The sequence below is a fragment of the Theobroma umbraticum genome, unplaced genomic scaffold, assembly GCF_002168275.2.
Source record: "Theobroma umbraticum cultivar Fairchild unplaced genomic scaffold, ASM216827v3 scaffold_147.0, whole genome shotgun sequence".
NCBI lineage: Eukaryota > Viridiplantae > Streptophyta > Magnoliopsida > Malvales > Malvaceae > Theobroma > Theobroma umbraticum.
Window position 1 is genome coordinate 10,036,119 of NW_018397259.1, and position 17,006 is coordinate 10,053,124.

At 33.3% G+C, this 17,006-nt stretch overlaps 3 protein-coding genes, 2 non-coding genes and 1 pseudogene across 5 annotated transcripts in view; all 6 read right to left on the reverse strand.

Moving 5' to 3' along the window:
* LOC110415663 (enolase (DUF1399)) overlaps positions 1-3,692 on the reverse strand; it is a 3,833-nt gene extending 141 nt beyond the window's left edge. Inside the window, exons 1-6 of the mRNA XM_021427358.2 lie at positions 3,445-3,692; positions 2,330-2,590; positions 2,119-2,236; positions 1,461-1,841; positions 890-1,156; positions 5-328 (exon numbers count right to left, since the gene is read on the reverse strand). Of these exons, the coding sequence (XP_021283033.1) occupies positions 5-328; positions 890-1,156; positions 1,461-1,841; positions 2,119-2,236; positions 2,330-2,535 (1,296 nt within the window). The 5' untranslated portion in view covers positions 2,536-2,590; positions 3,445-3,692. The remainder of the gene's footprint in view (positions 1-4; positions 329-889; positions 1,157-1,460; positions 1,842-2,118; positions 2,237-2,329; positions 2,591-3,444) is intronic.
* A 1,294-nt stretch (positions 3,693-4,986) lies between these two features.
* On the reverse strand, positions 4,987-5,073 carry LOC149527318 (small nucleolar RNA snoR53Y). Its single transcript, XR_016351201.1, has one exon. It is a non-coding gene; the product is annotated as a small nucleolar RNA snoR53Y (small nucleolar RNA).
* A 182-nt stretch (positions 5,074-5,255) lies between these two features.
* On the reverse strand, positions 5,256-5,353 carry LOC149527319 (small nucleolar RNA snoR69Y). The gene has a single exon (XR_016351181.1). It is a non-coding gene; the product is annotated as a small nucleolar RNA snoR69Y (small nucleolar RNA).
* A 5,327-nt stretch (positions 5,354-10,680) lies between these two features.
* Positions 10,681-11,386, reverse strand: LOC110415664 (F-box protein PP2-B13 pseudogene; annotated as a pseudogene).
* On the reverse strand, positions 11,015-13,562 carry LOC110415107 (F-box protein PP2-B15-like). The gene is given in 5 exon segments (XM_021426606.1): positions 11,015-11,146; positions 11,563-11,900; positions 11,903-12,057; positions 12,155-12,275; positions 13,313-13,562. Coding segments are annotated over 4 exon segments (843 nt in total). The 3' UTR covers positions 11,015-11,146; positions 11,563-11,583.
* A 723-nt stretch (positions 13,563-14,285) lies between these two features.
* On the reverse strand, positions 14,286-15,783 carry LOC110415106 (F-box protein PP2-B15-like). The gene is made up of 3 exons (XM_021426605.2): positions 15,316-15,783; positions 15,123-15,241; positions 14,286-15,038 (listed from the first exon to the last, which is right to left on the reverse strand). The coding sequence occupies exons 1-3, from the start codon at positions 15,577-15,579 to the stop codon at positions 14,576-14,578; spliced, it is 846 nt and encodes a 281-aa protein (XP_021282280.1). The 5' UTR covers positions 15,580-15,783; the 3' UTR covers positions 14,286-14,575.
* Positions 15,784-17,006: the final 1,223 nt, after the last annotated feature.

A 17,006-nucleotide genomic window follows, 5' to 3' on the forward strand; every position in this document is an offset into this window, starting at 1 on the left:
CAACAATCCTCACTTGATCGACTTCTCTTGACAAAGTAATAGAGGGTGCCCTTAGTAAATCATTCCAATAAAATGGCATCGAGTCCAGCGATTTGCTTCCTTTGAAGCAGCGACCACGGCGGCCACGAAGCTCAACCATAAGTCCTCTAGTTCCAAACTCACAGTAGAGAAGCCAGGCTTTCCGCCATGAATCATACGAAAAGTTGGAGATTAATTCATCAAGCTTGAGCTCCCTGTGACATCTTACTATCCGGAGACGCAGAAACTTGTGTTTTGTGTCTCCATTGCTCACCTTCGTCCGAGCATTGAGCCTCACAAAAACACATACCTGTAACGTTATGACACAACACAAACTGAGAATGAAATTTAAGTATGTTCAAATTAAGTGGATCTCATTATTATAAGCCTCCTTTAAGAAAACAAAAAACAAAATCACTTCACTCAAGATACTTAAAATGATTCTACAATCATGTTGGCATTCAAGCAAATCCATGTCTGCCCTCCTTTTCTTCTTTGGTTAGTTGATTAGTGGGGTTAGCAAAAGGAAGTTTGCATGTGATTTACTTCACCACTAAATCACCTACCATAATTGATTAATCTCACATAACATAGAGACAACATCAACTTAAAGATAATTCTTCTCCATAGTCTATCTACAAGAGCAGCAAAAGTAGAAAGTATATAGCAAAGGTGTCAACTAAACAGAACTTAAAAAATTATTCTCTTGTTTTTTCTTTTAATTAAGCATATGTCTTCAATTGGTGCTTGTACCAACTTTATGTTTTCAAGCTGTGGACCTCATGGTCCTTGAGTATCAAAGAATTTTTAAAGAGAGAAACAATGAAGGGGGAAAAAGTTATTAAATAAGGTATAAGGATGCTAAAATTACCTCAAGTAGGAACCTTGGTATCATAGACTTGTATTTAGTGTTAACATCTACGTCTGAAACCTCCCAATAGATTGGTGGCTTGGCCTTAACCTTATCCAATTCCACTGCTAGCCCACCTCCAGCTTTCTCATAAGGCTGATCAAAGGTTCTCTCCCATAGGTTCTTGGATTCTTCTACCTCTTTTTCTTTTACAGTCTCCCATAACCCCACTACCTTGCCCATATCCCACTTGTCCTTCAAATCCTCTACATACACTGTTGGGTAGCTCTGGTTCATAAAAAAATAATGAAATATGTGACAACAAAAAGAAAAAACACAAAAAGAAATGACAAAAGAAAGAAGGAACTCCTTTTACATCTTAATGGCTGATTGGAACGACAAATCCCACACTTTACCTAATTCCTAAACCTCTTAATACTTTTTCATTACACAAAACAAATGAAGCCGACCTACAGCAATTACAATTGAAAGATAAGAGAATGACAGAAACCTTAAAGCTTAATCATCATAAAAGAACCAATAGAAAGAATCTAAGAAAAAGTATATTATCATAATGGTTAAAGAAATCTACCTGATGAGTCAGCAGCATCAGGAAAATATCCAAAGCAGGAACAAATCTAAGGCACCCATCTCCAAACCTTTGCATCATGTACAGAAATCCTCTGTATCTTTGTCTTGCTGCTATCAAATACACTAGCTCACAGAAGTATGGTTCTGAAAATTTTGAGTACAAAAACTTGTGCTTTTTAACTTGATTGAAAAGATCTTGATTTATCCCTGGTCGGTCTTGGGAATCTGATTCCACTTCATTCTCAAAAGGCTCAGATTCATGCCTTTGAACCCAGATTTCTCTGCATCTCATCAATGCATACTCTCCATTTTCTTCATTGAAGATTGCTGGTTTTCCAATTAGTTTTGAGAACCTTGACTCACAGTATTTCCTGTAAGCAACCTGTAGAAGAAAAAACAAAAAAAAGAAAGAGAAGACCCAGAGAAAAGATTAGCCTTTTAAGTCTTTCAAGTCTGAATAATCGAAAAGACTACAAGTATCTTTTCCTTAGTCATTTCCCATGCTTTCCTTTCAACCAAACAGAATTCACAGTAGTAACCCAGAAGAAAGATTAGCCTTTTCAATCTTTCTTTTCCTTTCTAACTTCTGTCATTTTCTCACTCTCCCATCAACCAAACAGAATTAACAGTCAAAAGCATTGCATAGTTGTAACACTTACAGGATTCAAGGTGTGACAAAACCAAACCCACTCAACATCAAAAGGTGGCAAAACCATAGGAGGCGTTGACCCCACCACTGTCAGATCAGAAATCAACGGCATCCACACCTCCTCATACCTACAAAGAGTAAAAAAGAATTCCCATCTCATCCAACCTCAAACCTCCGATCAGATTACTTCTCTTCAAAAAAGGAAACAAAAAAAAACTGACCTCCTTATTGCTTCAACCATCGTTGCTCTTTGGTGAAGCCAATGACACTCATTAACACTCCTTAAGAACCCAATGTTTCGTCTCGCAGCCGACACGAGATCGACGCTGAGATGAACCGTGTCCTTCTCCGATATCTCGCTGAGACTCCTTACTCCCCACGACGATGACGACGACGACGACATGCCGTTTAAGGTTTGGTTAGACATTTTGTCAGAGCTCGAGCTTGTGCTTTGCTTGACACATGGGGGAGGCTTTTGGTTTCTGTAAACATGTAAGCAAAAGTACGAAGAGACATTAGTTTAAGGTTGTAAGAAAACGGTGGAAAGCAAAAACAATAATTAGCCACGTGGCTTGTTGTGGTGAGGTTTCAGGTGGCGGAGTGGAAGAACTTGGATGATCTGCAACTTTAATTAATTATCTTTTGTTTTGTAGTTGTAATAAATTAATAATGGTGGAAATATTTATGATCTTAAATTCTATCACCATGATTATTTAATATGCACCAATTTTTAAAAGTTGCCAAGGGTTTTTTTTTTGTTTCCTTTATCCAAAATATCCAAGCAATCTAACTTCTTTATATTCAAATTTCAGTATTTTTATATGAAAAGTAAGTTTATAATATAAAAAATAAATGTATATCACTTTCATATATTTTAAAGGGAAAAGATGAATCAAAATAAACGAAAAAGTATTACTTTGAAGAAAAAGGGTTCAGAAATTTGATTTTTTAAATAAAAAAATATATGCCAATAAATACGGGGTTTTAATTCTAAATTGATGGCTAATTTTGGATTTTGTAAGTATTATTTTGAAAAAAAAGAGTTTGAAAATTTAATTTTTTTTAAATAAAAACGTTATATGCAATTATCATTTGGGTCAAACGCCTAGATGGTAACGAAGAAAAGGTTTTAATTCTAAAGTGATGGCTAATTTTTGGATTATATATTGAATCCAAGCTAGTGGTTGGAAGTCACAAGCTCAAAATGATAAACAAATAGAATTGAATATTTGATTATTCCCATGTCAAACCCTATCTCTCTAACACTATCTTCTCAATCAAATTTGTTCTAACAAGTTGTCATAAAATCATTTGCGGCTTGAACAAGTTTATTCACCAGAGTTGATCGAACGGCTCAGAATCAAAGTTGGGACCATGATTAAGGGGTGTAGGTCATCAATTCATCATCAAATGGTCCAAACCCCCCAAAAGCAAAAGAGCCAGACGTTAAAATGGTGCAGGGTGGAGGACGCTAGATGATGTTCACCCCAGATGCCACCGTTGGTTCTTCATTCCACCTTTCCAGTTGCAATGATGAGCTAACCAAAGCACGAAAATGGTCGCCACTCGCCACCCCCACAGGGATGGGGACAGCCCCTGTTTTGTTGCTCAACCTTTCCTTTTGTTCTTTTGGCTGATTGATGACTATGAACCCTTGCTCGTCCACGTGAACAAAGAATCTTTACCCATCCCTCACATATAAAAATATTAACAAATGCAAAATATTCGAATTTGAATTGAATTCAAATAATGAATATTATACGAATATTATCCGAACTCGTGATGATTATATTTTATTATTTAAATTTGATTATACGATATATTAATTCTACGTAAATAGATTGAATAATATAAAATATTTTATTAATACCATAAATGAAGATGGAAAATGTTGCTTTCAAAGATTTCTATTTCTACAAAAAGGACGACAAACTTTCTTAACAAGTATGGCTCATAGTGCCCAAAACAGGGGAAGGATTGAATGACACATGACAAACTGACAAGCCATTGAAATTTCCTTTGAAGGCAAAACCTTGGGTAAGTGGGAGTATGCAATTTGCTTTAACTAAAAGGAAGGTAGGGGGCCATGAATTTCCAGCTCACAATCACATGCAAAACACCAATTAGGATAATTCCTTTTCCCCTCAATGTGTACTTACAAGAGTTTTAATCCCATGGTTCTTGTGTTACCCAAAATGTTAACCTCTTTTTTTTGGACTGAAAATATTTTCTCAAAATGGAATGCTTCATTCCAAGCAATAATAAATTGGACAAGCCATCTTAAGGCCCAATATGCAAGTCCAACCAAGCTCAAAAAGCCACTATTCAACCTCAATCAAAAGTTCAAACTATTCACTACAAAAAAATAATGATTCTCTGATTAAATTTTTTAAATAATTTTTGAATTTTTGAATTATAATATTTTAATTTTTTATGAAGATTTCATACATTAATTATACTATTTAAAATATAAAAACATAATCGAAACTTTAAATAACAATAATTTTTAAAATTTCTTCCATATAATAATATATGCTACACCCTCTTTTATGTAGCTAAAGTCCAAATTTTTGGTAGTGCATAACCAAGTTCAACCCATCACGTTATCATATCATTTAACCCTCAATTTTTGCTTGATCCCATAATCCAAAGTTGATGGATTAATCACCCAAATAATTATATCATTAAGATTGATTTTTCAAAAAATTAAAAAGGGACAAAAACCCAGATTTTCACAATTGTTATTGGTCACATTGCCTTTTTTTTTTTGAAAAATTAAAAGTTCAACCAACAAAAAAACCCATTAATTTTATTCTTCATAAATTGATTGTGAATTTTTTTTAGCACAAAAATTTGAGAGATTTTATGGAAAAGGATTAGTTCCCTCAGAATGTATAAATTAATGATTTAATCATTGGATTATCAGCATTAGCATGGTTATATAATTTTAACCATCATCGGGAACATTTAATTATAAAACCCAAAAATCCAAATTTAAAAATAGGAAAACCAGCATAAATAATTGACAATAAGTACAAAAATTCCTACAAATTTCAGATTCAGGCTCAGATCAAAATATTTGAAAATTTTATAAAAAAAATTAGGGAAACAACGTAAAAGTAATTAAAAAATAAGTACAAAATTCAGATTAAGGCTCAGATAAATGTTGGATTAAGAGTCAATTCCCAGACCTTTTGAAGGTCTCATAATGAGCTGGGATAAAACATTTATCATCATCGACAAAAAGAGATTTTTCAAGGAAAATAAAATGCGAAAACAGAAAGCAAGAACGATTAATCAAAGTAAAGGAATCATTTTTAACAAAATTTGCAAAAACTAATAATGAAGATTGAACAGGGAGATAGAAATTGAGAGTGAAGGGAAAGAACGGAGGCGATACGAAAAGAGGAGTCTGGGTTTTTAAAGGGGACGATGGGAAGATCTAGGGTTAGGGTTCAATTTTGGTTAACCGATTCGTTTTTGGTTTTCCATTTTACCCGAGTCCTTTGTTTTATTTACAATTGTACCGACAGTTATGGATTGGATTAGCAAGCCCAATATGTCTTTAGGCCAGTTCATGGATCCAAGAAGCTGAATATTTTTTGGGCTAGTTCCGGATAGAAAAAGAAAGCCCATTATATAAGTTTATATTAGTTTATTTATATTTTTTTTCACAAATATAATATGTGATCTATATGAAAATTGTTTAATTGTAATTGAAGTTTCTACTGATTATAATCTCATAATATATATATAATATTGATAACTCTTGATTAGTCATCAATCATCGTTAGGTTGTAAATGATTGAATGATTTAATTCTGGTCATGGGATTAATGAAAATTACATAGCATGATTTAAATGTTGGGAATGATGGAATTGGTATTAGTTAGTTTCTCAGGAAAAATATTAATCTTTTAATGGTTGATTTAATAATTGTTCAATAAAATCATTGAGCCAAAAATAAAAACGTTGCCATTAATTGTAATGATTCCAGAGTTCTTTAGTTTCTTATTGCAAATAATCACAACCTCAATACAATGAATTAAAAAAGAATGATTCTTTTTCTTTGTTGTTAATGAAGCAAAGCAATCCCAAGTAAGAAAGAGCAAAAACAAAATTCACAGTTATAATATTTGATTTTTATTACAAGCCCTATTAGAATTAATATTAACATTAGTATAGGAAGTAAAAAACAGGGTGCTTACAGGAAATAATCATGCATAGAAACTTGAATAGAAAGAATAACTCTCTTAGTGGCCTTCATATGAGGGGTGGTACGTATATTCAGCCTGCGTGCTGGGATGAATTGCTTCTGAGACCAGACTAGCAATATGGAATTTGGCAATGAAAGCAGAAGCTTTCGTATCAATACTAGGGTCAGCAACCACCCCATCTGTGTTATCGTCTTCACTTGCATACACCTTTTTTGGAGTATAATGATCCTGATCTCTACGAGTACCACCCTTCTTACCTTTGAAGAGACTGAAGCAAGAGAAGGATTTCTTCTGCTTGTTCCCACCCATAGCCATGTATCTTGTTTTTCTGCTCACTCGGATACACTTACTAGAGGTTAGGATGCACTCTGCACTTGGCACTGCACTGTCTGATTTTCATGCGGACATGGGAACCCCTGCTTATAGTGGCTACCAGCAGTATTACAAAGGATTCAAGGAAGATGGAAGAGGGGTACGATGAAGACAAGTGTATGGCTTGGATGGAAATGGGTTCTGGGCTTAAGACTTTGACTAAATTTGGTCCTTTGCTTGAATGAACACCGCGTTGAGCACCAAAAAGCATTGGTTGGGAGTGGTGCCACCCCAGTTCCTGGGTCTTTGCCTACATTGTTCCCTCTTCAGTAAACCCCCACTATGAACTTCCTGTTAAATTTCCATCCAACCCCGTCCCCTTTTGTTTTTGTTCTTTTCACATTAATTTTTCAAGTTGGCCCTTTCTTCAACACGACGTGATTACGACTGGTTATCGTTGGCTAATCACCCTTTACCCATCGGGTTTTAATTAAAAATTTAATCAACTTGATCAATTTGATTGTGATGAAATTCATTCACTTTTACCATCATTTATGCATGTCCAATATACATGCATTAGCTAAATTCGCAATTAAAAAATTAGCATACATCTTAAAATCTAAATACCATTTTTTATTTCAAAGTCAAAAACTCCTATGACATGATTCGTATATTAATTCAATATAAAGCGTTGTTAAAATACAATACAATTAATTAATTAATTATACATTCAACATGCAATGTGCTTTTAATTCGTTCCTATATCGCAAAACTAATAATAATAATAATGAAATGCCCTATATTATAATGAAATGCCTTGTTGTTTTAAAATGAAAAAAAAAAAGTCTTTTTCCATCATATTAGTATAAGCCATATACATAATACATACTATGAATAATATATTCTGTGTTTTTCTAGCTGTATCACATTATGTAATTATGAAGTATAAGTTTTCATTTGTTAAAGGATAATTCACTTAATAAATTACTCATTACTCCAAGATTTCAATCCAAGTTTATAAGCTTTCATTTGTTTAAGAATAATAAGATTTCAATCCCATAGGATTAGAATTATCAATTTGGTATAGCACAGAATAAAAATGTATATAATACCTAACACAGTTAGGTTGGATACGGAAAAAGACATTAAGGGTTTTAGACTTGGATGACTATTGATGGACATTTGTTTATATTCAACTATTGTGGCCAATTTTCCTTTTTTTTTATTAGAATAGTTTGTATTAACCTATTCCAAACTTATCTTGTATTCAACAAATTATATTTAATTATAATTTTGGGTTTTAATCACAAATTCATACAATGCAATCAAATTTATAAAAATATCATAAAAAGTATATAAAGGTGTTAGTGAAAATATTTTTAAGTATACAAATGTATATTTTTAAGTCAAATTTATTATGGTGATTAGATTTCAACATCATCCAATAAAAATGCATTTACTTCAAAAATTAAAAAAAAAAAGTAAAAAAATGTGCTAATCTTTTAAATATGCATGTGAAAAAGGTAAATATTTACTATAGTATTAGTAATCAGTAATAACATATTTTTGACCAAAATGGTGAGCTAATAATAAAGAGCATATTCATATATTTTTTGAATAGAAATTCCTTGCCCCTTTATGTGCCCTTTCTATTATATTGCCAAGTTCACCATTATTCTACAATTTGGTGAACAACTTTGTTACTTATTGATGGAATTGGTATCAATTGGTTTCTTATGAATAACAATAATTTCTCTTATTCATTATCAATTTTTCATTTCTATCCTATAATTTTTTTTTTGATAAATCCATAATTGCTAAAGAAAAATATCAAACTAATTAGAATATTATAAATCTAACAATTCAGAATATGGTACTGATACTATATACTATAAGATCAATAACCAATCCCTCCCATTTAATACAAATAAACTATATTTGCCTTGAACTAAAAATAATGTGTGGCAAACACAATATATGACAGAATTATTGACTATTAACAAGTTTGTCTCATTACTTATGAAATTGGATTCTAACCAATAAGACCTAGAATAAAGAGATGTCAAATGTTAGAAACCACTCAGTATCACGAATGAAATTTTTACTCTAAAATTCACTACACTGTTGGGATCAGTATGGAAGTAGTAGTGGCCAATTGAGTATTGTTTTGCTAATTCCTTCAACTAAAATCATCATATTTTATTTGTCAAAATATATATATATATTTTCTCTACATACACCTTTTTTCACAAGAATAGTATATGAAAATTAAGTATTGCTAATAATGCTCTCCAAAGCTGTCCCAATTGTGTTGAAATCGTCATTGCCATCCAAATCAACCGTCACATTAGTATAAAAAGAATGAATAACTAATGTAATGATGGTGAAAAGAAGCAAATAGAAAATTAAAAAAAAAATTGCCTTGTGCTTGATTCGAGGTTATCGACCACAAGAAATTATGAGATAATTGAGAATTTTGTTTGTGTAGGTTTCAAAATTAGGATAAAAGGAGTTGTTACTATGCATTACAATTCATGTGCTTATGGTATCTATTCTCATTTTGGTAATTTGATAAATAGGAACAAAAGTATGAGATAGAAAACTAGTTTTTTAAAAATTGTCAAGTTGATTTGATAAGTAGTTATTTTATTTTGATCAAATATGGAACTGAGTATGATATGATATAATATATTTTTTTAAGTTTTATCCTACTCAATTACTAAAAGCACATTAGCAACTTGATTTGAGTTCTTATTTGTTGGCTTCTTGATGCACAGAGCAACTTGATTTGGGTTCCTATTTGTTGGCTTCTTGATGCACAGAATTGAAGAAATATAATGAGCTTATACGAAAAAGGGCTTATTGTTAGCAAAGAATTGAAGAAGAATTTTAGTTATGATGTTTTGAAAATGTGTGGATTGGTTGGCGAGGTTAGCAAGGTGACCGCAATTAAGCTAAAGCAGCTGAGTTATTATGTTGAGAAATATTAGAGGCTATATATAGGGAGGAGAAAGGCAAATCATTGTTGAATGCTTAGCAAAGCTGGATCACAATAAATTATCTGTAGAGTGTAAGTTTGGGTAAATTCTTGCACAGGCTTCTTTTTGCCTTCGGTTTCTCATGACATTTTAAAGAAAGAAGGCATGTGATATTCAAGCTGTAATTAGATCGGTATTCCACAAGTCATCGTATATTAGTCAGTAAATCCCACCAAAGGGGATACTGATCCCATATGAATCCATAGAAATAACAAATCAAGAAAAGGACTAAAGAGCATTAACTCAGAAACAATAATCCAATATCAAAAGCAAGGTTCTAAGTTTCTAATTTGCTATAGATGGTGTGAACTTCCATTGCAAAACAGGTGATTCATTTAAGTGACACGGTTCTCATGCCGTTTTAAGCCCATAAGTTTTTGTATACGGGCTTTTATTTTTCTGTTGAAGGTGCTGCCACTGGTATTCTGAGAAGCCTTGTCTTCCTTGTAATAAATGTACAGGACAATGTCTCTCAAAGCTAGGTTTATTATGTCAATAAGAGTCTTCTACCATCATGGTTCAAGACTTTTTATGGCATACTAGCGTTTTGATTGAATAAATAATATCAATCACTTTTTAATATATATATATATATATATATATTTGTAGCGTGGATGTAGTTGGATGGGTATTGATGGATGCAAATGTAATGACATGGGTTAAGTTTACCTGGGCGCTATCTGGTGCTTATAAGGGTCGGGTGCTATATTCATGTTAGATGATTAGCCCTGTATGTTTGGAGTTTTGTAAAATAGGCTGATGATTGCTCTGTTTCCTCTAACTCCATCAAAATTGTATACTTTTGAAGCATTAGTAAAGTATTGATTTAATCAAAAACAAAAAAAACAAAAGGAGAGAATAAGAATTGGAAAAGAAAAAGCAAAAAAACCCTTTAATTCTATCCGAATATTCTTTTGTGATTATATCTATCAGAGAAGAAGAATGAAAAACATGTTCCCATTCCCACAGGAAGATAATAGAAAAGTATCTTGGTCGCCTTCCAGGACTAACTTTTAGCCCTTACTTCGATACCTTCAACTATCAGCAGTCCTTTAAGCTGGTGACCCCTAATTAACTACCATCGAACTCATCTTCACCTCTTCATCACCTTCACCATTGAAGAATTCTCCGACCTCAATCTCCCTCCAGGCTCCAGCCATCTTCTCTTTGCTAAAGACCCGTTCTCTCCTTTAATCACCCTTGATTTCTCAGCATTTGTTTCCGGTTTACATAAAACAAATTCTCCATTTTCTGTTTGTTGCTGTCTTGGCTACGCAGGTAAGCTGTGTTGGTGAGTTTGTTCCATTGCCAACTTCTGCTGATATGTCTGATGGTAGTAAATCAAGCCCAAATGCACGGGTCAGTGATTTTCAGAAAAAGGTAAGCTCCATATCTTGAGTTTGGAGACAGTGTTTTAGTTCTGATCTTGCCATGGATTTCCAACCAGCTCACAGTTTCGAGTTCAGCTACCTCTGGGATTCCGGAAATAGAAGAAATTTTTTGGTATTAGAAGCTGCCTGCTGAATTTGCTGTTAACGATATCAACAAGATATTCAGCCCCCTGCCTTTGTTGAGTACAAGCTAAGCTTGGAATATGTTTCTTTTTTTTTTAAAGCAAAGCACATTGAATTAACACGAGAGGAGTACAAAATGCTATGAAAATTCTCCACTAAAGAAGGGTGGAGATAATCAGTAGCAAATACAACCTCCATAAACACAAAAAGACCAGGGTCTAGTCAAAACACAAGAACCCACCCTAGACAGGATCTGAACGAAAAACAAACCAAGATCACCAAGACACGTGAAATCAACATCTCATAAAATCAATATCAAATTTTATAAACAAATTTCATAAACTTTGGCTAAAAAAAATTTATTGAAAACCAACCATTAAAATTGGAGCTTGTGTCTACATTGAGAATTGTTCTGGCCTAAGCTCAATCCCCTCAAAAACGAGTCCTGCTTTCAGGTGCGTTCCTGCCACCTCTTTTAGACACATCTTTACTTCTGCAATACCTGATCCATGGTTATAAAACTTTCCCAATTCAATCTCAATCCACCCATCTTCACGCTTGCAAGGAACCCTTTCTTCTGTTCCTCTAAAAACTATTGATCTCGAAGCTTCAATCTGATTTGAAAACCAGGTAGTCTTCAGACATTGTTTCTTAGTTTCATGTTGGCGTAAACAAACTGTCCCTTCTGATTTTACATCTCCAACTTCAACCGAACCTTGGATGGTAAAATGTCTAGTCCATATGCATGATCAACAAACTTCACAATCAGATGAGCCTCGTAGACAATGTCCGGAGACAGCATCCGATTTTGGATTCTGCCTTGGATTTCCAACCACGAGATGGTTCGAAGTTCAGCAACTTCAAAAAATCTGAGAATAAGAAAACGAAAAAACAACTTAGATTCTCTGTGCTATGTAATGGAACTTTGATTTCTAGAGAACCAAGATGGGAAAATGTGAGTGAGACCTTGATGCTGGGAAAGATTTCCAGGTCCAGAAGAGAGGATTCTCTGCCCATGTAATTTTCAACTCCTTTGCACTCAGCACATAACATTTTTTACCTGATGATTTCTCTAATGAAAAAGTTTGTTAATGGGAAACTGATAAGATTAGCACCATGATCATTGATTTCAACTCTTATGTAGTTGACAAGAATGGAATAAAAAATAAAATAAAATAAAAAACAAAGGAAGGAAGCACTTCGATAGAGAATATTGCCTGCAACAAAGTCACATTAAGCCCCATGCCTTTGTTGAGTACAGGAGATCACCTTGGAATATGTTGATCTAAACAATCATAAATGGAGAAAAAAAGAAGGAAAATTGTCCACAATAATTGACTATAAACAAATTTCATCAACTGCCATCCAAGTCTTGAAACCATGACATTCAGTGTCATATCTCCTTTGACTTGATGTATTGGCATGGAGCAGTTTTCCAGGGCCATCCTGTGCATCCACAAGGAGTGGAACAAATATGAATTTTCATACGAAGGAATTCATATTTGATCCACCTCCTGTGCACCCAAAAATAGCCCCACGAAATTGTTTTTGAATTAAATTTATTTTATTAAATATTAATTTATGAGATGAGAAAGGTTACTATTTGCATACGCCCTTTTTTCAGATCAAAGTTTTAGCTCTAGGAGCAATTGATCCATTAACGGTATGAATACACATAGTCACCCTTCTGAAATCCTGTCTTAGACTTTTTTTTTTCCCAATTGTGTATGTAACTTTTCTTAGTAAATGATGCTATTATATACCATCTAATGCAAATTAGATGATTTTTATTATTTATTTGCAATTTTTTCTCTAACAAATATATATATATATATAAAATAGAGTCTTAATAAAGAGATTTTTATATTAATTAATAGCAATAAATTCACAAAATACCTTATTCTATAATATTGTTTGCTACTTTCGATTAACTAGGATTACATATGTCACGTAAATTTTATTTATGAAAATATCCTACATTATTAAAATTCTTAATTAACATCAGTATAGCAAGAACGGGGATGACAATGAATATCTAATTATCGAATATATGAAATTATCCAACTTGATTATGCAATAATTTCAAAATTCACGAACCTCAACTTATTGAAAATTTGCTTACTTTATGGCCTCCATCAATTAGATGTGGGTTACATAACCTGAGGAATAACTCCTTGGATGAGTAAACCAGTGGATTCAGTAATCTGGAGAGGACGTCCTGATAATCTGATGACAGAAATTTCTCCCATACATTGTCCGAATCAGCTGCAACCCGAATTGTGGAAGAGAGTACTGAGATTCGACATGCATCAATGGGAGATGTGAGTGATAGAATTCGTGCAAAACAATCTTGAGGCAATCGATCCAAGCTCATTTTTCCCTTCCCTACAGCTTATAGTTCACACCAATGAAAAACTGAGAGGGAAAAAGGAAAGAAAAGAGAAGAAAATGGATGACATTGAATGAATATTGCTTAGTATTTAATGCCTCATGCAGCCATGCCTTGATTGAACCAGGAAGTATATAGTAAACATTGCGTGGTCAATGTAGCGTTAACATGACAACATATTCTTGATTGGGTCTGGTTTCCATGACGACATGGAGACAACATATGAGCACATCATGTAACATAAAGATTGTATTTGTAAAATTGATACGATAGATCCCCTTTGACTACGATAAGAACAATCTTGACCATCCATGTGGCAACGCTATTTTTTTTAATTAAATTTATTTTGACATAGGCAACAATTTGTTTATTTAATATTCTCTTTTTTTTATTTTCATTGAAATTAATTTTTTTTTATAATATTTAAAGATGCTCAATAATTTTCAATATAAAAAAGTAAAATCATAAAAAATAAATTTATAATATCAAAAAATGATTTCATTTTGTGACATATCATAAAAAAAATAAAAAAGGATGAAAAGAGTATATTATATAACGCATATATACGTACAAGTTCAATTCTAAACCATCTAACATGTAATTTTTTGGAAAGACCACATACCTTATTTTTATAATATTCTAAAGGTTCTTAGGCTCGAATTTCAACTTTCCATAAATAAAACTTAAAATTCCCTTCATTTGGTGGCATTGGTCGACATGGTTATGCCATCAAAGTTGGAAAAATCGTGCTACATGAACAAATGAGAACAATTTTCTTGAGAAATGAAATTGAAAAATCAGAGAAATATATGAAAATTGTCTTCTTCGTTAGCTGTATGCTCATGCATTTGTTCTTCAATCCAACTATCTTTGTCATTGGCATATACAAAAAGAGAGAAAAAGAATTGGAAAATAAAAGCAAAAAAAAAAAAAAAACCCTTTGAATTCCCATTCCTACAAGAACCTAAATAGAAAAATATCTTTGTCGCTTTCCAGGATTAACTTTTGGGTCTTAGCTCGATACCTTCAACTATCAGCCCTCCTTTAAGCTGGTGACCCTTAAATTCCATCAAGCTCATCTTCACCTCTTTATCACTTTCACCATTGAAGAATTCTCCGAGCTCAATCTCCATCCAACCATCTTCTCTTTTGCTCAGGACACGGTCGTCTCCTTCGATCACCCTTGATTTCAGCATTTGTTTCCTGTTGCCATAAAACAGGTTCTCCATTCTCTGTTTCTTGCTGTCTTGGCTACGCAGGTAAGCTGTGTTGGTGAATTTTGCTCCGTTACCAACTTCTAGTGACATTTCTGATGGTATTAAATCAAGCCCAAATGCACGATCAGTGATTTTGAGCAAAAGATAAGCTCCATATCTTGTGTTTGGAGAAAGTGTTTTAGATCTGATCTTGCCATGGATTTCCAACCAGCTGACAGTTTTCAGTTCAGCTACTTCTGGGAATCTGGAAAGAGAAGAAACTTCTTGGTATTAGAACCTGCCTGCTGAATTTGCTATTAAGAATATTAACAACAAGGCAAGTACTGACCTTGATTCAGGGATGGATTTCCAAACCCAATACATTGGATCATTGCTCCAGGTTATGGAAAGCTCCCTTGCAGATAAAATATAGGATATTTTTCCAGTTGATCTCTCTAATTTGAAGCTCTGAAGAAGAGGGAATTAAAAATGAGAACAGTTCTAGTTTTCCAAATGTTTAGCAGGGGTCATTGGTAACTAACCATTTTGCCATCAGCTACAAGGATAGGATTGCAGAGGAGGAGATAAAGCTCTTTCTTTGACGAAAATTCAAGGGTGTGACTAGCCTTGGAGACAATTTCCCCACAATCAGATGGCAAGAACCTCTCCCAAACCGAATCAGATTCAGACGCTGATTGAAAAGTGGATGACACCAACGAAGATTTGCAAGCATCTGCGGGAGATGTGAGGGACAGAATCACAGCAACACAGCTCTCTGGCAACACGTTCATGTCTAAACATTCCATTTTCTTCTTCTTCTTCTTCTTCTTTTTTTGTTTTTCTGTAGTAAACCAATGAGAGAATCAAAACCAAAAGCAAAGCTATTGGATTGTTAAACTTGTCCAATGGGTGTTTGCTGGTTATATCTAAATTTCCAGCTAAACGTGTAAAATGATGGCTCACAGAAAACAAAAGCCAGGGCCTATAAAATTGCAGATAACCTTTGCCAATCCTGTGCGTTTCACGACTAACAACAAGTCCATATGGAAAAGCAACAGTTGTGGGAATTAATATAATAATTGTTTAAAGACAAACTTGCAGAAATTGGTATTAGATAAATATATATATACAGTTAATATTGATAATCACATCACGTGCAAGCTTAGCCAGAGACGAAATGGAAAGTGGAATGAAAATGAGCGTGAAAAGTGTGAATCGAAAACTCTTCGACATTTTTTTTAATCATAATTTTTTTAATATCAGAATACCGATATAATCAAGTATATAATAATTTAGACCAAGTACAGATGGACCAATTCCTTCGGCTGCTTTCTTAATAATTCTTTTTTGACCATCAATTAATTTTATATTAGCTGTTCGCAATTCCAATATATTTGGGATTGAAAGTCCGAATTGAATATAGATAAAACTAATGTAAAAAAAAAAAAGAAAGAAAAGAAGAGAAGAGAATTCCATGATTTCTTGTTGCCTTAATTTCAAAAAATGACTGAGGGAGAATATTAGAAAATCATAAGATTATTCATTTAATTATTCAACATCACTGGGCTTTTGATGGCTTGATCGTAAACATTATGTCTTGACTCAGAAAAATAGACTTGGCCTAATCTGGTGTTCTTAATGAACGAATATCAAATAATATAAATTTGACCAAGGCCTGTTTTCAACAATTCTTGTCTCTTCCGTTCCTTTTCTTTGGAGAAAACGCATGCATGATGAGAAGCCTGCAACCATCTTTTTCAGTTCACGGCTCAATCAATTGGGTTGTAATTAGAAGGCTTTTGGGGGATTCGACTCCCAGGCACAGACGCAATCTTCCGAAAATATCCAACAAAATATCTGAAAAAGGAAATCGTTCTGCTTAATTAAAATTACTTTAATCACTTAAAGAAAAGTTTCTACGTTTATGAAGATTAAAGTAAACTAAAACAAACGCCCAATGTCAAAATGAAAGGCTAGTCTGTAACAGAAGAAAGGCTAACCTTTACTTTTAGTGGGGAGAGGCTAGGGGGGTTAAGTTGACAGTTGAGACAAATGGAGACAATATTTTAGAATTAAACTTATATCAGATCCTAGATTTTAACGAGATTATTTAGTATTTTGAGTCGAGAGAGGCAGTTATATAAATATAAATATATATATGTACTTAGCTAAGTAAATTTATGATTTAACAAATGGATACAAAGTCAAAGTTAACTTTCATCACTTTCATTTA

Coding starts and splice junctions, on each gene's coding strand:
- LOC110415106 (XM_021426605.2), bottom strand. CDS start 15,579: ATGGAATGTTTAGACATGAACGTGTTGCCAGAGAGCTGTGTTGCTGTG. Junction 15,242..15,315: donor TTGTAGCTGATGGCAAAATG/GTTAGTTACCAA, acceptor CCTCTTCTTCAG/AGCTTCAAATTAGAGAGATC. Junction 15,039..15,122: donor AAATCCATCCCTGAATCAAG/GTCAGTACTTGC, acceptor TTCTCTTTCCAG/ATTCCCAGAAGTAGCTGAAC.